A 19,515-nucleotide genomic window follows, 5' to 3' on the forward strand; every position below is an offset into this window, starting at 1 on the left:
CTGAGGTACCTTGCTGAGAGATCCCCCCTCCCTGTACCAGCTTAACCATTTCATATCCAAATTGACTATTGGATTTTAAATCTGAATAGCTGATATCTACCAGTTAGAAATGGATGTGATGCATCCTTTTTAAAGCTCTTCTTGGGAGTAAGGCCCTTCAGGGAGCAACAAAATATCCAGAGAAAGTAAGGCTCTCCCCTGTTCAGTTTTACTGGTTGATGTCAAGGGTTGAATATCAGAAGGTGGAATCATCTAAGAGTAAAGCCTGGCTTGTGTGTGTAGTTGCTGCTCAAGCAGGAGTAGGTAAAGTGATGCTGTAGGACTGTCTGAACCAAAGTTTGTAGGTTGAGAAAGCACCTACACCAGGCTGCAGCCCCAAGCAGCAGGATTTGTGGATCCCAACATAGTATTTAGAAAGGCTTTGAAGTGTGGCACTGTGGATTCAAGCCCGGCTTTCCATTCGAAGTTAGAAGATGGGTAGGTCCAGGTCAATTGAGAGAGATTTCCATTGGTCTTCCGCCCCCCTTCCCCCTTTGATGGTTGTTTGGAGGGAAGAACCTTTTAGGGGGGACCGGATGGATTAAGCTTTGGAGTGGCTTGAGCTGTAATCATTAGCTGGGCAGTGAGGGCAGTAAAGGAAAGAATGTTTATTTGCAGCTTTTTGCTTTGAGACTTTTGTGGTGGTTCTTTTAGGAGTGCTGTAATCTCAACTGTTCACTTGGGGGGGTGGGGTTTGGGGGGCTCCTCATGGCCTGGGGGATACAAAGGGGATTTTAATGATCAGGACACTTGGCTGGGGCTCCTTCCCAGGGCAGGAGTTGGAGAAAAATCACATTGAAAAACCGCCTTAATTTTACAAAAATTCAACAGAGACACAATAAATATTTGGAAGCTTCTATCCTCGTGAGTCTATACAAGAAATGGGATACCTAAGGTGAGAGGGAGAGGAATCTACTGCCTCTGCCCTGCTCAGAAAGCAAACAAATGCCAAAGCAGAGCTGGTAATGGGGTGGCAAAACAGCTTTTGACCAAAGCCTGCCTTTGCTAATATATTCAAGATCTATTTACTCTCTTGTAAACCAGGAAAAGCATTTTAGAAACCATTATTAGGCCACATTTGGGTTTCTATTCATCCTTCATTTCAGTTTATTAGACTTTGAGAGACTCTGTGCAGCTGCTGTTTGAACTGCAGTGAGCACACATGCAGAGCTCGCTAATGATTCTGTTAATGAGGATGGTCATGGAAGGGAGGGAAACGACAGGGCAGTGGATTTTGCAAGGGTTTTTTCTTTTTCTTCCCATTTATCTGTTTTAGTGGCCACTGAACCCTTTGGGGAGACACTGAGCCCTTTTGGGAGGGCGTGGGTTCTTCAAGACTGTCCCAAGAGAAGCTCTGAAGACCTTGGTGTTGGTAGCACGTTAATCTGAGACTCGATACCTGTTTGGGGGTTAGGACTAACCTTGACTCCCAGATAAACTCAGGGCGCTGATTTTGGTGTAAATCAGGTGTAGTTACCACCCTTTGTATTATGAGAGGTGTAGTTTGTCCAAGAAATGGCCTCTGCAGCAGGAGCAAACAGCAGGAATCGGGGTGGTCCGAAGCCGTTTGACGCTCTAACCTATTTTCAGCAAATCTAATGGAGCTCGGGCCGGGAGCCTGCGGCGTCTGTTCCCATCCAACAATGCAACTGCACCAGGAAATCGAGCTGCTGGATATGAATTCTGGAAAAGGCTGCTGTGCAGCTGCTTGATGTTGCGCAGTGAATGAGGCATGTGGGAAGCATTCATGGAAACACGGAGGGTACTGCCGGGCTCACCGGGCTTTGCAGGAGAGTCTCTCTTGCCACATTTACTTTCCAAGCTGGAATACAAGAGAACACCAGGCAGTGTCCTGTGGGTATTTGTAACACACAAGCAGCCTGCAATATTTGCAGTTTCAGAGGGGGGGGGGGTGTGAAAAAAAGGAGGAGGTTTGTTCCATTCTGTGCTGCAGATGCAGCAGGTGGAACAGAAGCAGTGAGGCGCAGATGATCCCCAACATGCATACAAAAACTCGGGATTGCTTGGGTGAAAGTGCCCTTGGAAAAGTTCAAAAGCCTGGGATATCTTCCCATTCAGCCTCTGCAATATGCATATTGAAAAGGATTTTGCAAACCAAGTCATCCTTTTCCCTGTTGTGTTTAATCTTTTCTTGGTACCCACAGAGATCCCGGGAGTTCAGAAGTTGTTCCTTCTCTAAAAAAAAGGATTATGCTTTTCTTAATATTGATACTTAAAAGTTGCTTCCCGAAGGAGATAGGATCTGAATTTTGGGGAAAGCAGAATAGTGGGTAGACCTTGTGAATCTGCTTTTCTGGGAAGGCTTGAACAGCTTTAAATAGACAATTTTTACTCAAAATTCATGCCTGTGTGTTACTTTTGCAGTGGGAAGCTTCATGCCTCAGTTCCTGCTGAACACTGTGTTAACTTCAGGCACAAATAGTTTCATTTCCAGCTCTCTGATCTCATGATGAAAAACTCCATGTATACAACACTTAGTGGTTTATTTGGGATTTTCAGGAGAGACTGTTTGGATCCTCAGCCTTACTCTGCTTGCCAAACTCCTTCCGGTCTCCCAAAGTCTTTCTTGTTTTTAGGAGGAGCCTAAAAAGGTTTGTTTCACATATGACCTGTTCCTAAATTTGGAGGGAAACCCACCTGTGAACCATCTTCGTTGTGAGAAACTGACTTTCAACAACCCCACCAAGGAATTCAGGCGCAAACTCATTAGGGCTGGAGGGGTAAGTGCCAGAGGGATTTGGGATCCTAAGAGGTTGTGCTAAACTGTGGAGTGAGCTTGTTTTGCTCTGAGGTTTCTTTTTCAGGCTTCAAGCAGTTTTCTGTGTTCATCTAAAGGATGACCCAGCCAGCTTTCACTCCTGGTTATACAATTGCAGCACTTGAAGCAGAACAAACCCTTTGCTGGTGTGGTTGGTGACTCTTCATTTTTCAATTTAAATGTGACCATTAATATCAAAGCACTTAAAACCCCTCTGGAAACAGAGATCTGCTGTGGATGGTGCAGGCTGTCCATCAGTTATCTGGGACCTTCCTGGTGCCAGGAGCTGGATCACGACAGAAAAGCTCAAGGAAAGGGAGAGACTTCCAGCCTATTCCTTGCTCATTTTGTTTAGCTTAATCGTTAGTGCTTCCTGGTCAATAAATGTCCCCTAAACCTGGGATCAGCTGCTTGTGGCTTAGATAATAAAAAATTAATGGAAAATATTAGAATGTAAAGTGAAAACAGGTGTGGGAGATAAAAATAGCTATACCCTTGAAGGCACAATAAGATATGGGTTCCTACAGTGGATGAACTCTTACCTCTGGAGAAGTAGCATGCAGTGATAGACTAAAGGATGATCCTCAAATAACTACAAATCTGAGCAAATTAGTGCAAGCCACAAAGTGCATGAAGTTTTTAACCAGCCAGAGGATGTCAAGGCCAGGTTGGACAGGGCTTGGAGCAACCTGGTCTATTGGAAGGTGTCCCTGCCCGTGGGAGGGGGTGGAATGAGATGATATTTAAGGTCCCTTCCAACCCAAACCACTCCATAATTCTGACTGTACTCTGAGATACCCCCTTATGCGGTAATGCACAATGTTCTGTTCAAGGATTTTATTCAGGATGGTCTCAATTGGTGGCAGAATTTTCTTCTGGAAAAGTCAGAAAGTTGTGGGGAAGATGGTCAGTAGTAGATCTCAGGAGCTGCAGGTATTTCAGCTGTTCCAGTGCTTCTCTGTACTGGGCACAGGGAAAGGTGCTCACTTCAGCCCTAGGAGGGCTGGAACATCATCTGCTTTCTAGGATTTTCACAGTAATTACTGTATTCCTTGTGTACTGAAGTATTTCAACTGTGAACCACTTTTGATGCTGTTTATCTAGTGGAAATTTTCCACAGAATTATTCTGACAATATAGGGGAGGTAAGAAGGGAATTGTTCCATGGAGCTCAGTGCTTGGTGTTAAGACCTTGTCAGGGGAGAGACACAAGCCCTGCTCTTTTGGTTTTCTTTTTTTTTTTAATTTTTCTTTTTTCCCCTCAATTCAGCTTCCCCTAAACCAGTGAAGTCTTGCTCATTCCTTCCAGATTTATCTCACTACACTTTTTCAGGGTAAAAGCATTTACAGCAGAACACGCAAGTCTTGTCCAGAGCTTTATTGCCTTTCCTGTGCTCAGAGTATTGGCATTCCCTTTGGGAAAGACACTTGATATTGCGTGTTGCCTTTCATTTTTGGTGGGTTTAATATGCTCTGTTTGAGGAGTTGCCTTGAAACTGAGCCTTCCATAGACAATATCTTTTCATGGCCTTTAAGCAGGGAGGGGAACCCTTCAAAAGATGAATAATGGTGTGTTAATTGAGCAAGAGGCTTAACATAATCATGTGTTAATAGTTAATAGTCCGTGAGACTTTGCTTAGACATAATTTCTCTCCTCTTTATCCCCAGGTAATGGTAATGCCAGAAGGAGCAGAAACTGTTTCAAGGCCAAGTCCCGACTATCCAATGTTACCCACGATACCTCTCTCTGCCTTCTCTGATCCCAAGAAGACCAAACCCTCCCATGGGTCGAAGGTCAGTGCAGCACACTTTTGGGTCACCTTGAGGTGAAAATGTCTTTCAGGGCTTGCTGCTGAGGGCTTGTTTAGCAGCTGTTTCTGGCTGCTTCCAATTCTGAAACCTTCTTGTACTCTGCAGCTCAGGAGCCAATGGTCTGGAACTTACCATAATTTAGGAGACTTTTTTGGATGATTTGATAGACTTCTCTCCAGGGAAGTTTTGAAAAGAAAATTACATGTCCAAGACTGGGAATTTTTGGTGAATTGTATCTTCCTCTAGGTCTGCTGTAGCAGATAAAGGTGGATGAAATCCTCTCTGATTGTATCCCTGGTGCTGAGGATGAATTCTGTGGATGTTTCACTGTCTGCCATGTCCAGCCCTGCTCTGAGTGCCTGCATTTCTTTGCAGAAAGGCTGAGAGGAGAGTCAGCCCTTCCTCTGTCCTTACAACTGCTCAAGGCAGTGCTGTAAATAAAGAACATAAAATATGCTGCACTTGGTCAAACTGGTGATTTCCAGATTTGATTGTTTGCATCCAGCAGTAGCCAGTTCCTGAGCCTTCTGAAGAACCTTAAGTTTGCTTTTTTTCACTTATGTACTGAAGCTATTTTTGTATAATTCTACATGGGAGAAACAATCCCCAGGCAATGGTATTTTGGAGCAGACTTACATGCACTTTATCAGCCTGAGCAGTCTCAGATATTAACAACAATTCATTTTACACTGTAATTCAATTCTGATATCCATGTTCTTTGGGGCTCTAAACACTTCTGGCACTTCAGTCCTGCTTTCTGATGTTATGAAACGGAATGAAGATGACTTACCTGTTAGTGGCTGATTTAATTTTGGTCAGGGCTGAAGGATTAGGAAACATAGAAGACATCAGAGAAATAAAGGGCTCTGACATGAGGTCTGGTGAAAATTGCCAGTAGCTAAAGAGACAATATTTTCCTGCTCCCTTCCTCCAGGTTTCCCTCAGAGGTTCATGTGTGTTTGCATTCAGATTAAATGTGAACTAAACATCTGCAGGTGTTTCGAGACCTTTTATAGATCCTGGAAAGGAACAGGACCATGGTAAAGCAGATGTTACAGTTCCCACTGTCCATTTGTGTCCATCAGCTTTAGGGAAGTGTAGATGTTTACCTTGGAGGTAGAGAAGCACTGCAGGGATCAGTGGGTGGATTTCTGCAGGAAACAACCATTTCCATGTGATTTATGAGGATGTGTTCTGTCCTTCTGTGCAGTTTCATATTCAGCTTGCATGTTTTCTGTTGCTGAATTTTAGGAGGCAAACAAGGAAAGCAGCAAAGCATCCAAGCCACACAAAGTCACCAAGGAGCACAGAGAGAGGCCCAGGAAAGACTCTGAGAGCAAAAACTCTTCCAAAGACCTTGAGAGAGAACAAAACAAGCCTTTGAAGGACTCCTCCAGAAAACCAACTGAGAACAAACTGCCTAAGGAGGAGAAGGCACCTCCAAAAGCCGCTTTCAAGGAACCAAAACTGGCTGTGAAGGAGACCAAACTGGAGAACACTTCCCCAAAGGGGGGGCCACAACCGGAGTTAAAGTCTTCCAGCAAGAGGCCCTCCAATGTGGAGTCACCAAAGCCTAGTGCCAAAAAACAAAAAAAGAGTAGCTCCAAAGGGGTGAAGAACATCCTGGGGACATCTCCCAGAACCTCGTCTTCCTCATATCCAGAGAAGAAACAAACCAAGGAGAAGATGAATGCCAAAGTGGAGAAGGTAAAATCCGAGAGTGAGGCCAAGGAGATCAAAAAGCCTGTGGAAATGGAGGAGTCAAATTCAGAGGATGAAACTTCTTTCAAGTCAGAGGTGAGTAGGGATTTATCCTTTATCAGAATTTGGAAAGGTGCTGTTTAAATCCCTGCCTGAAAGAGATGTTAAAAATATTCTCTCAGAGGAGATAGAGAAGCAGATTGGTAAATGCTTAGCCTGAGTTGTACCTCAAATAAAACTCCTTTTGGAGAATCCTGTCAGTATTAATCATTCCCCCTACCTGGTTTACCTCCTGTTTCAGGTACATGCTTTTATTTAGATTTATCTGCAGGCAGAATTACCTAAAAGTCAGAGTTTAAGGTTCATCCCTCATTCATCCCTTGCAGTGACATTTACAGAGCTACAGTAGATATAGAGACTTTCTACCTGCTTATGATAACATAATGGTTCAGAATGTGGTCTTAATTCAGAAAACGAGGAAATAATTTCATTTTTGTACCCAACAGTATTAAAATGTGAATAAAGCCCCTCTTCCTAACATGGCCCGCAAGAAATGCGCTATTGGCTGAAGCTCAAAATACAACCACATGCCACCAAATCTAAATAAATTGTGTTGTAAAACATAAAACAAATTATGTTCTTGTGCTACTATTTTTAAAAGCTGTCTAAATATTTTTTTCTTTTTTACAACTAAGAACATTCCTCATCCTCTGTCTTCTAAAGAATATTTTCCAAAAGAAGGTAAAAAAAAATATAGGAGGGGAAAGACACAACTTAAATCCAAACTCTTTTTGTTTGTATATTTAATATTTGCTACAAAGAAACCATATATCTTGTAATAGGATTCTCAGGATAATGTCACTGGAATTTTGGAACTGCTTCCTCCTGACCACTTTTAGAAAGATTTGTTTTACTGGAATAAATCTTGTAGGGACAATTTGTATTAGGATTTAATCAGCACTGCGATGCAGCAAGTATTGATGTATTTATATCAGGAAGGATTTTTTTCTGCAAGATTCCCACTACAAGAGTTTATTGAGGAAGTGTTAATTCCAGTTACTCTGCAGAGAAATAACAGCCCTGGAAGTGTTCCAGGCCAGGTTGGGCTTGGAGCAGCCTGGTCTGGTGGAAGGTGTCCGTGCCCATGGCAGGGGGTGGAACGAGATGAGCCTTAAGGTCCCTTTTAAGGCTTTGTGGGATTGTGCATTGTGGGATTTTAGGATTTCGTTTCCCAGATGGATGAAATGTGTAGGTTGGGCATTAGAAGAGGCAGCTCCTCTCCCCTTCTAGCTTTATACCTGAAGTGCAAACCCCTCATTCCAGTTCCAGATACACGGCCCTCACTGTGCTCTGGTGATCCCTGAGTGTCCTGTACTTCATTATTCCTTAGGTGTCATCCATCCCCTCATGATCCCAGGCAGCTGAAAGCTGATAGTGCTGCTCCAAGTGTCCCAGGAAACCACAGCCTGTGGCTCTGGGTCCACAGCCCTGTCCTGACCCCCTGAGCTCCCCGTACCTCCGTGTCCTCCCTTGCACCAGCTCCTGTGTCTGTTGGATGCTGGATAGAGGGATTGGAGTGCTGGCCCAGGACAGGAGGGCAGGAATACTTGGAGTCATGGCAGCTGCCAGTCAGAGCTGCTTAGGTTTCTGTGGAACTGAAGCTCAGGGGCCCAACTGCATAAAAGCAGCCTCTTGGAGTTCCTTTCCCACCCTGGGGGCTCTCCTTGCTCCCAGTGCTGCCGTTTTGCTCCGTGGTTTGTCCTGGCACAGCCGAGCCGTGTGTGGAGCCACTAAAGTGAAGGAGCAGCTGGAGGTGGACCAGGGCCCGGAAACTCTTAAATCAGCTTTGCTGCTGCAGCCAAGAGATGGTGCAACAACCTCCGAGGCTGCAGCTCCTTGAAGGCTCCGGGTTGACATCTTAAGGAACAGCCTTGCTCCTGGCCTGAGAGCTCCAGGGTCTGCAGTGGGATAAAGGAATTTCTCATGCCATTTCAGCTTTTTTTCAGCATTTACTTGTCCTTTCTCTTCTTTTTTTTTTTCCCCCTTTTTTTTTTGCTTCCCCCATCAAGTCCAGTTCCCTGAACTGGCCTCATGCTTGGCTGCCTGAACGCTGACAAAAGGGAGAGGCTGGGATGAGAGGCAGGATTGCTTTTTTCCATTGTCGACGTGTGCTTTTGTCACATCCCGGTGACAGTCACTGCAGCCGGAGCACACGGAGCATGTCCAGCTGGATCCTCCTCGTGCCTGAAAGAGCTCCATGGAGTTAATGGCAAAAGGAGAAACAGGATCCTTAGAACTTCCAACTACTGCTTCTTGCATCCTGTTAAATCATTTTAAGGGAAGAGCTGCAGATTATCAGGAATGAGGGATGTAAGATTGTGGTCAGACATAGGAGCTGTGCTCCCTTAGCTTGAACATATTCACAGAACCCCAGAATGATTTGGGTTGTGAGTGACCTTAAAGCTCATCCCATTCCACCCCCTGCCATGGGCAGGGACACCTTCCACTAGCCCAGGTTTCTCCAAGCCCTGTCCAACCTGGCCCTGGACACTTCCAGGGATGGGGCAGCCACAGCTGCTCTGGGAAACCTGTTCTCTCTCTTCTCATGTTGTGATTTCTTTAAACAACCAGTGCTGCTGCAATATGCCGGTAGATCTTATATGGGAATTGTTAAATTATTCTCCTTTGCTCCTGAACCATTCCCAAGGATTGTAATACCCTTTTTGGCACATTTCCCCCTCTTCTTACAGTGGAATAAATGAAACCCTTGCCAATACTTGGGTGATGGTGTGGCAGCAGGACCAGGGTAGAGATTGTCCCTCTGTGCTGGGCACTGGGGAGGGCACACCTCGAGTGCTGTGTCCAGTTCTGGGCCCCTCACCCCAGGAAAGACATTGAGGGGCTGGAGAGTGTCTGGAGAAGGGAACAGAGCTGGAGAAGGGTCTGGAGCACCAGGAGCAGCTGAGGGAGCTGGGGGGGCTCAGCCTGGAGAAAAGGAGGCTCAGGGGGGACCTTCTCAGTCTCCTGAGACAGGAGGGGGGAGCCGGGGGGGCAGGGGGGTCTGGCTCTGCTCCCAGGGAACAAGGGACAGGACAAGAGGAAACAGCCTCAAGCTGTGCCAGGGGAGGTTGAGGTTGGACATCAGGAGGAATTTCTTCTTGGAAAGGGTGGTCAGCCGTTGGAAGGGGCTGCCCAAGGAGATTTGGAGTCCCCATCCCTGGAGGTGTCCAGGGAACAACTGGACGTGGCACTCAGTGCTCTGGGCTGGGGGACAAGGTGGGGGATCAGTCACAGGTTGGACTGGATAACCTTGGAGGTCTCTTCCAACATAAATGATTCTGGGATTCTGTGATAAATTACAGGGAAGGCTGGTATTGGGATAGAAAGTCCTGCTGCCACTTACACTTACCAGTGCCCAGAGCTGCTGATGTGCCTCTTTCTACCTTTCATGTTGTTTTTATAGCATTAACCTTTTCTGTGAGACAGTTGATTGATCAATGAGAATGTGTGATTCTTCAATAGGATCAGGATTTGGTAGTGGAAGTAACAGACAGATTCCTGGAAATGAAGCAGTGAAATTGAAACGCTAATTTCCATAGAATTACTTAAAAAAAAAGGCAAGATATTACAGTACGTTGAGAATCTTTAGAACCTGATAAGTACCGCCCCCCCCCCATGCTTTTAAGGGATTTCAGGAGCCGTTTTGGGGCCGAAGGCGTTTCCGTGGCCTCTGCTGTCCCCTGGCGGCCCCTCAAGGTAACGCAGGTGGTCGCTGTACAGTGTCTGATTTAATATTGATTTACGATTAACAGCACATGGAGCACCCAAACTCCCTGTCTGGATGCTGCTGTTTTCAATAGTTCATTTTCCTCTTCATTCCCTCTTACTGCACAGGATGTTCCTGGCATTTCTGACCAATGTTGACAGAGGAGTTGGGTTCACAAGAGTTTATTTAGCTGGTCACTGGGATGTTTTCACAATCAAATTTGAAATTGGTGCAAAAACAACAGGTTTGAGAGTATAATAATAATTCAGAACTAATTCTGGAGTCAATTGAGCTAGTTAGGATAGACATCTCTTTCTGCCTGTGAGGAAAGGCTGAGAGAATTGGGATTGTCCAGCCTGGAGAAGAGAAGGCTTTGGGGTGACCTAATTGTGGCCTTCCACGAACTGAAGGGAGCCTACAAGGAAGGTGGAGAGAGGCTATTTACAAGTGTCTGGAGTAACAGGACAAGGGGGAATGGCTTCAAACTGACAGAGAGTAGGTTTAGATGGGATATTGAGAAAAAATTCTTTATTGTGAGGGAGGTGAGGCCCTGGCACAGGTTGCCCAGAGCAGCTGTGGCTGCCCCATCCCTGGAAGTGTCCAAGGCCAGGTTGGATGGGGCTTGGAGCCACCTGGGCTAGTGGAAGGTGTCCCTGGCCATGGCAGGGGGTGGAATGGGATGATTTTTAAGGTCCCTTCCAACCCAAACCATTCCATGGCTATGATTCCATGTTCAGTGACCAGTCCAAGGTGTTCAGAGGAAAGTTGGTGGGTACAATAAATACACGTTTTAAGAGGGCTTTGATAAAGACGGCTTTGTTCTGGGTTCTGTGCTGATCATCTTTCCACTTCACAGTAAGGGGTTTTCACTTAAACAGTTTTCAGCTGCTGTATTTCATCACTTGAGGTTATTTGGAACTGGTGGCTTGCAGGGTTTTGGGGGGAGCCCTTGATGCTGCTCCCAGGAGTGCTGAGCTGCATCCTACCAAACTTTCATAAATGTTGTTTTTATTTTATTTTATTCCCCTCACACTTCTGTAATCCTAAGAACTGCATTCAGTGCTGTGTGATGTTGCAGAGTGCTCCAGTTCTCCTGTTCTCACTGTGCTTTGTGCTCTGGTTTTCTGGATTAGAAAGATTAAGATTCTTTTTCTTTTATTCCCTTTTATGGGGGGTAAAGTCTGTCCAGTCCAGCCCTTCCAACTCCAGCTCCAGCTCCGACTCCAGCTCTGACTCTGATTTCGAGCCGTCTCAGAACCACAGTCAAGGTGTGTTGCAAGAAATAACAGTTTGTTAAAACCTCCCTTGCGTAACCTTAAAAGGCTCAAGAGAATTAAATCTGCTTTTTCAGTACTCTCTGTAAGGTTCATACAGTTCCTTGCATGCAGCCATGTGTTGGAGCTGTGATGCTTCAGCAAGAAAAGGCAATAATATCACAACATAATCATGAACAAGTATTTTTCTTCTTTTGGCAGCTAATTTATGACTAGGGAATCCCTGTGGATTTGGTTCTTTCCCTGTTGGCTTTGGTTTCTGCCTCGGTTTATAAACGTGTTGCTGCTGCCTGATCTGTAAAGTCACCAGAACAGTTCTCCAACCTCATCTATGTTTTATTAAAAATTATAAATGTGCCATTCATCACTTTGCAAGTGTGGAATAGCTTCTTTCTCAGATTCCTCCACTGATAACCCAGAGAGATAAACTGTGGCAATAGTAGCTGTTCTAACTGTAGCAAAAGCTCTGTTGCTGCAAATACTGTCTCAAGTGGCATTTAAATCAGCCCCAAACACATGAAAAAATGTGTCCTTTTGTTTTCATTTGGGAAGAGAGTGGGAGGATTTGGGGGGAGGGAGTTGTAAAGTTTACCAGCTCTGCTTTAGCTTCGAGCCTGGGACACGGTGTCCTTTACCAACAGCTTTGTGCAAAGTGATAAAGCCAATGACATCTCACTGGGAAATCTGGGATGTATCTCAGTAATTATCCCAGTTTGGAGCTGGGATGGAGTTGCTACATGTGTCCTGGTGCTGAATTCCTGTCTCCCCTGTGCCCCCAGGCCCCCTGCGTTCCATGGTGGAGGATCTGCAGTCGGAGGAGTCAGATGATGACGACAGTTCCTCTGGGGAGGAGGCAGCAGTCAAAGCAAACCCAGTCAGCCGGGATTCCAGGTGGTAACAAATCCGGAAGAAAGATGTTTGTTTGGCTTTTTGCCCTCTTGTGTTTGGTATTTTTGGGTGCCCTCCATTTAGAGAGAGGAATCAAAGGATGGAGCTGTGTGTGAGAGGGCAGGGAGGGCAGATGTGTGGTCACTTAGTGTGGGGTGAGGACACAGGGCTGGTGAGACCAGAGTGAGGTGAGGAGCTCAAAGAGAGGAAGGCACTGGGAAGTGCTGGGCTGGGCTGGCAGCTGTTAGTGAGTGAACCCCTTCAAACACTCACCTCATTGTCACCCGCAGATCTCTGCTGAGCTGAATGGAGTGTGACACCTTTGATCTGCAGGGATTCAACAAGTGTGTGCTGCTCTAGCTGCTGGTGACAGACACAGCAGAAGAGTCAGTCTGTGCCCACCATATGTACTGACAGTTCTACTCCCCTCCTCTGGGACTCAACTACAGCTGTTTCCTGCTTCAGTCCTTGCAAATAGTTGAATTTCATCCTTCTCCCCTCAGGAAATGCTGTTATAGCCAAAACCCAGAGTCTCAGGCTGAATGTTTTAACCCAAATGCTTGGCCCACGTAGCAGCTGCAAATTTCAAGTGATGCTGGTGTTCACCAAAACAAATATCCACTATTGCACTTTGTCATCATCAACTAAACAGGAATGGAGAGACTTGGGAGGGTGTTTTTTTAGACAGTTTTCCAAGCTCATCACAGGTAGGATACCTGCCATGGTACATCTGTGGGGCCACAAGAAGAATGAGAATAAATAGGAAATCTCAAAGGCCACACCAGCAACACTAAGAGCATTTTTTTGTGCTCAGTGTTGCTGAGCCTGCTGTGCAGGTACTCAGTGATCTTGGGATGAATTCCTGAAAGGAACAGTTGCTGCTTGTGAAAATCAAGTGGTGCTGAATTGTTCTAGGGAATGTGTGTATGACAGAGTTGAACTAACCATTGGCTGTAATGTAACTAAAACTCCCTGCTCTGCCTGCCCAGGGAATGGGAGATGACATCAGCTGGGAAAACTGGGATTCTCGGAATCACAGACTGACCGATTCTCCCAGACAACGGAGCAGTCTGTGATAAAGTAGAGAATAATAAAGAATGATAATAAGAGAATGCTAAAGAAGCTCTGTGGAGTTCAGGTGGCAGGTGGGTGAGGTTCCTGTTCCCTGGGGATGCTCATTCTCTGCTGGTGGTTTTCCAGACTGAGCCTCAGTGACAGTGACAGTGACAACAGCGCCGACTCCTGCCCGCCCAGCCGAGACCCGCCCCCCGGGCAGAAGCTGCCCCCAGCAAACAACAAGGTATGACATCCTATGACATCCCCCTCCCCACACAGCCCTGCTTTCTGCCCGCCTGCTTCCTGCACTGTTAGTTCTCTCTTGAACCAAAGTTTCCCTGTTTCACTGTGCTCCTCAGACGGGTCATTTCTCCCTGTTCAGTGCTCTGTGCCCAAGCCATGACACCACCCTGGTGTCTGAGCTGATTTTGGTCCCTAATGTTGGGGATTTTTTTACTCTCAGGCATCTGGAAGGAAAAGCCCAGAGTCTTGTAACAAGCCAGAGAAGATCCTGAAGAAGGGAACGTATGACAAGGTGTGTCATGTGGAGAGGGACCTTATTGGATAGGGACTTTCCACGTGTAGTAACAGGACAAGGGGGAATGGCCTTAAGCTGCAGGGAGGCAGGTTTAGATTGGATATTAGGAAGAAATTCTTCCCTGGGAGGGTGGTGAGGCCCTGGCACAGGTTGCCCAGAGAAGCTGTGGCTGCCCCATCCCTGGAATTGCCCAAGGCCAGGTTGAAGCAACCTGGGATAGGGGAAGCTGTCCTTGACCATGGCAGGAGGTGGGAATGGGAAGAGCTTTAAGGTCCCTCCGAACCCAAACCATTCTATAGTTCCATGATTCTGTGAGTTAAATGAGTTCAGCTTTGCTGATACAGACCTATTGTTGGCTGCCTAAATAAAATTAAAATTAAAAAAAAAAGACAAACCAAACCAGTCTTATATTAAAACAATAACATGTTGAGCGTATAAACAATCCTGCGTTTCCCACTGTAGGGAAAAATTTGGAATAGGAACATTCCTGAAAGGGCCTCAAGTTCCTGTGATCCTCACTAGGGAAGTCCCTTGGGCAGCCTTCAAACACCCCACGTGTGTCACTGTTTCTGTTCCTGCACAGGCCTACACAGATGAACTGGTGGAGCTCCACAGGCGACTCATGGCACTCCGGGAGCGCAACGTGCTACAGCAGGTACAGATCCCTGACACCTGCTGTTCCCTGGGAATCTGTGTGTCCAAGAGTCTCAGTCAGACCCCTGGGATGCTTGACCCTTCCTGAGAAGGTCTGCTTTGCTTTGAAAGCAGAGATATGGAGGAAAAAAATATAAAAATCAGCTGTGGATGTGATGCTTTTGTTGGAAAAGATACAGGAGTGTGATGTGGGCATCTTCACTCTCCATCCGGGCAGTGGTCCCAGAGCTGGGAACTCCTGGTCTGACTGACAGCTTGGTCTGACTGACAGCTTCCTCCTGAGGGGAGGCAGAGGGGCAGGCACTGAGCTCTGCTCTGGGACCAGGGACAGGACCCAGGGAAGGGCTGGAGCTGTGCCAGGGGGCTTGGGATGGATCTCAGGGAAAGGTTCTTCCCCCACAGGGTGCTGGGGCACTGCCCAGGCTCCCCAGGGCAGTGGGCACGGCCCCAAGGCTGCCAGAGCTCCAGGAGCCTTTGGACAACGCTCTGAGGGACAGGGTGGGATCGTTGGGGTGTCCTGGGCAGGGCCAGGGGTTGGACTGGATGATCCCTGTGGGTCCCTTCCAGCTCAGGATATTCCATGATTCTGTGGTTAAAAGGAAAGAAACATGCCCACATCACTGTCCAGACTGAGCTAGTCAAGCATGCAGGAGGAGCTATTTTGCTTTTTTGGGAGAGAATTCCCTTCCTGTTGCGAGACATCCTCATTGCTGAGGCTGTCCCAAAGGGATGGGAGAGGACTGGGTGGGTTCTGCATACCTGCTGTCCCTACCCCTGGTGAGGTCTCTGTACATCCTTCCTGTCCCCTTTCCTGCCCAGATCGTGAATCTCATTGAGGAAACCGGGCATTTCAACGTCACCAACACAACCTTTGACTTTGACCTCTTCTCCCTGGATGAGACGACCGTCCGCAAGCTGCAGAGCTACCTGGAGGCGGTGGCCACATGACGCTTGGCCTGAGGGAAGCAGGCTGCTCTGAAACCAGAAACCCCCTTCATTGGTACCAGGAAAACCCATGGAACTAGGCCTTCTTATCCTCCTGCCTCCCCCGAAGCACTGCCTTAGAGAACAGCCATGCTCTAGGAACGCTCAGCCAGCTGCACTTTCTCGTAGGCTTCAAACCAGTGCCCGTCTTGCTGAGTCTGCCCTCCCTGGCCTCGTGTGGAGGCTGGGCCAGGCCCCAGGCAGAGCAGACGAGCTGCACTTCGCTGCACAAACCTATTTGGTTTTTACTTCAAGCAACTCGTGTTTCAAGAGCACATTTTCAGGCGTCTCTGAGATCCGAGGAAGTGTGGACGATGTTTTTTCCATCACCAAACCTCGGGAACAGCCCCTGTGTGTCCTGATCCCTGCAGCTCTGCCAAGCCAGATTGGCTTTTACAAAGAGACTGGTGACAGAGGAGGCTTCCCAGGTTCCTGCTGGTCTGCTGCAGAGGAGAGGAGACGGATTGCAGTTGGGAATTGCCAGTGGTCCTGCCGCGGTTCAGTCCAGAGCACTGCTGTAACTCAGCTCCCAGTGGGAACAGGACCCCCAGCTCCCTGTGCTCGCTGAACAGGCGTCTGGAATCTGCTGTCTCCCACTGGGGTTTGGAGATGTCTTGTTTGTTGATCTGAGCTCCTAAACAAAGTCCCACTCCTTTCAGTCTGCTTTAACTGTAATAGGACTCCAAAACTGTAAGCTGTATATTTTATATATATATATTATATATATGTATGTACTGTACGTATAAGAAGGGCCTAGTTGGGTCTTATGATCTTAAGGGTGTGTTTTTCTGTTGTTTTTTTTAATGGCTCTGGCAGGAGAAGGCGCTTAATAAGATTTGACTCGTTTGTTAGTTGCCTCTTGTGGATAATTTGTAGTGTAAGGAAGCTGGACAGCAACCTCCACATATCCCACGCTCCAGAAGGGGCTCACCCCTCGTCTTTTCCATTTGTCAGTGTTGGATAACTTTGCCAAAACACGTGATTTGGTTTTGTCCTGTGTTCTCAAAGAGGAATCTCCTACAGTGGCCCCTATAGTAGTGGCTGTACTTTGGGAAAACCAAAACAAGGGAGAACTTGGTCTTTGGACACACCTGGGAGATGCTGATGTAAAAACACAAGTGCAGTCAGGTTTGTTTCCTCCTCCCTCTGCCACCCCTCTGCCTGTGCAGGAAAAGGCAGGAAACATAAACACTAATCCAGAACCTCTCCTATATTTCTAGTCAAACTAGTATTGGCCTCCAAGTGTTGTCCAGGTGGATGTGCAGGAATCCCGCTGCCTTCATCAAAGCTGTGTTACGCTCCTGGTCCCTAAAATTCAGTATTTTCCAAGGAATTGCTCATTTTTCCAAGGGGGGGTATAAAGCTTTTGCCAAATGGGGCACAGGCATCGAGGGAGCAGCGGTGATCCTGGGGGGGTTGCACCGCTCCAGGTTTGCTGTCCCTTGTTTTGGGTTACCCCCTTTCTTTATCATGGAAATGTTGCAACTAATCAACTGAAGTGGCAATATGATGATAAGCTTGTTTGAGTTGGGTCATGTTGACCTGATTCCCATTAATTTTGTCATTGTACCACCTTTCATGTGTCATTGTGTGTGTATACACGGACACATATATATATATGTAAAAATTCAAGCTCATGCCAGGTGCAAACCCTGTCACACCAGTGATCTCAGCTGTTTTCTTTCTTGATGGACGATGCCAAGCCTGGATAGGAACCCTGAGGAGGTGGAGGACAGTGGGAAGAGCAGGAGCTGGGATGTGCCGTGGTGGAGGACGGTGGCCACAGACCCTGTGGTGGGTAGTTGCGAACCCCTCATGTCTCTGTTGGATCTGTGGCACAGAGGAGGCAGCTTTGTGCCCCACAACTGAGCTCCCTGGCACTGCCATGGGAGGGGGGGTTGGTGGCACAGTCCTGTCCCCAAAGCAGAGGAGCAGCCGTGGTGGCTTCAGATCTCTTTGCTGACTCTCTCCAGCGGGGTTTGTCGCTCCCACAGCTCTGTGTCGCAGCACTTCTGGGACTATCCACGGCCTCCAGAGGTGCCCCATGGGGGACCAGAGGTGCCACCTCCCTCCTACCCCTTCTCAGTCAACATCCACATGGTCACCCAGCTCCCAGCCAGTCCAAGAACACATGTGGGAGCGTGTTCCTGAATGTGGCTGGAAGCGCCCAGGGCTCACGGCCATGGCATCGTCCTGTCCTGGAAGTGACTTTCTTGGTGAAATCTGCTGAGTATTGAGAGGGCTTTGGTTTGGTTTTCATAAGAAGTATTTTACATGTGGATTTTTTTAGACTGTTTATAATTCCCCCTGAGAACCCGAGGTAGGATTTTCCCCCAGCGATAGTTCTCCATTGTGTGCACATGCTGATTTGTTACTAAAAAGGTTTCTTGCAAGTACTTAGTTGTTCTACAGAGTTGTTGTTTTTTGGGGTATGTAGTAGCATTGGGGAGCACAGGAGGAATGACTCTACAAGCAAAGGATGGTCAGATTTGGGCCTCATCTTGTGTCCCCTTGGAGTTCCCTGTGTAGATTCCCTCTAGGCTGGCTGAACGCTGTGCTGAACAAGCCGTGTACAGGTTTTTGTGGATAAAGTGTTTGTTCTTGTGTCACTCTTGAGAGCATGGATGGATTATTGTACTCTAGGAAGGAGGGGGCAGTGCTGCTGCAGGCATTGCTTCAGGTCCTCGAGGATGTGTCGTAGCTTGCGTTGTTAAAAAAAGGAAAAAAAAAAAAAAAAAAAAGAAAATCCCAAATTGACTTGTAGCCATAATGGTTTTTCCAAGGAAAACATGCAGGACTCTGTTACTTTTCCATGTCCTTCATCATGTTGCTGGTGGCACAAACAGGTGCTGCTCAGCCCTGAAGGCTTCCAGAGTTGCTGTGAGTTGAATCGTGTTGGAGGTGAGATCAGGACTCGGCTCCTCATCGTCCTTGGCCGTCAGATCCAAGGGCAGAAGAGGGGCCGGGAGCGTTGTCCTGGGTCCTGGTCTGCTGTGTATTAAGCCTTGAGGCTTTCATTACTGACATGTATTAAAAGAGGAAAAATTAAAAAAAGAGGAAAGGAAGGAAGGCTGGAGCCAAAGTCCAGCCGGAGTCTGGGAGCCGTAGGTAGCAAGGCCGGCTGCGGTCAGGCTGAATCCATGGAAGTGCAATGACTCTGCCACCCGTGGGATCGCTGGGTGCAGTGGGAGCATCAGAACCAGCCAAGCAATTGATGCAACAATCCAGAAGGAGTTTTTTTTGTCAGATCTTGGAATGTGTTTGATGGTGACAGAGGTTGGAACGTCCCTTCTGGAGGTGCCCGAGTCGCTCTGGTTCCACGGATTTTCCATTGGGGATGCACTGGAGCCCCTTGTGCTTGGATGAGGCTCCTTTCTGCTCGCCCAGGGGTGATGCTGTGGCCACCCCTGGTGCACCTGGACAGGTATTAGTGCTCAAAAGGACCCAAATCACTCGGTGTGGCTTCCCTGGGGCATGAAATAGCCATCAAAAACTGACAAGATGAGTTTGCACTCCTAAAGAAAAAATGTAAGTACTTCAACTTCTAGAGAATTTTTAATTGTATTTCTGCCTAGAGCCGAGGTATTAAATACCTCGTCACTTAAGGATTTTAAAAGTTGTGTTGGGAGATGAGTTCTTCACTCAGCTGTAAGAAATGCAGCTGGCCCAAGACTAACTGCAAGATTTAAAAAACAAATTAAAAAAAAAAAAAAAAAAAAAAAAAAAAAAAAAAAAAAAAAAAAAAAAAAAAAAAACAACAAAACTCATGTTTGTAATACGTTACAGGATTGTTGGTCCTGAATTTTAAACTTTTTGTTAAATTTGTGGAACTATGGAGGAATTTTCTAGAAAAAGTGAAATAAAGTAAGATGGAAAAGTAAAACTTCAAGTGGTTTTTGGTTGTTGTGTTGCTTCTCCAGGGATGACACTGTGGCACCTCCTCATGGAAAATGTTTCCCATTAAGAGCACCAAAGCTGGTGATGCCCTTGGCTGCAGGGGGAGGTGAAAAGCTAAGGAAAAGGGA

At 46.9% G+C, this 19,515-nt stretch overlaps 1 protein-coding gene across 2 annotated transcripts in view; it reads left to right on the top strand.

The window, feature by feature from the left end:
- Positions 1-19,373, top strand: part of MLLT1 (MLLT1 super elongation complex subunit) — a 32,971-nt gene extending 13,598 nt beyond the window's left edge. Inside the window, exons 4-12 of one of the 2 annotated variants that reach the window (XM_027715434.2) lie at positions 2,637-2,780; positions 4,486-4,611; positions 5,881-6,426; positions 11,268-11,364; positions 12,150-12,261; positions 13,459-13,558; positions 13,778-13,849; positions 14,436-14,507; positions 15,326-19,373. In XM_027715434.2, the coding sequence (XP_027571235.1) occupies positions 2,637-2,780; positions 4,486-4,611; positions 5,881-6,426; positions 11,268-11,364; positions 12,150-12,261; positions 13,459-13,558; positions 13,778-13,849; positions 14,436-14,507; positions 15,326-15,454 (1,398 nt within the window). In that variant the 3' untranslated portion in view covers positions 15,455-19,373. The remainder of the gene's footprint in view (positions 1-2,636; positions 2,781-4,485; positions 4,612-5,880; positions 6,427-11,267; positions 11,365-12,149; positions 12,262-13,458; positions 13,559-13,777; positions 13,850-14,435; positions 14,508-15,325) is intronic. The other variant, XM_027715436.2, reaches the window with a different exon arrangement.
- The last annotated feature ends 142 nt before the right edge of the window (positions 19,374-19,515 follow it).

Source organism: Pipra filicauda, unplaced genomic scaffold (assembly GCF_003945595.2).
Source record: "Pipra filicauda isolate LSUMZ 115617 unplaced genomic scaffold, ASM394559v2 scaffold294_size920599_pilon, whole genome shotgun sequence".
Taxonomy (NCBI): Eukaryota; Metazoa; Chordata; class Aves; order Passeriformes; family Pipridae; genus Pipra; species Pipra filicauda.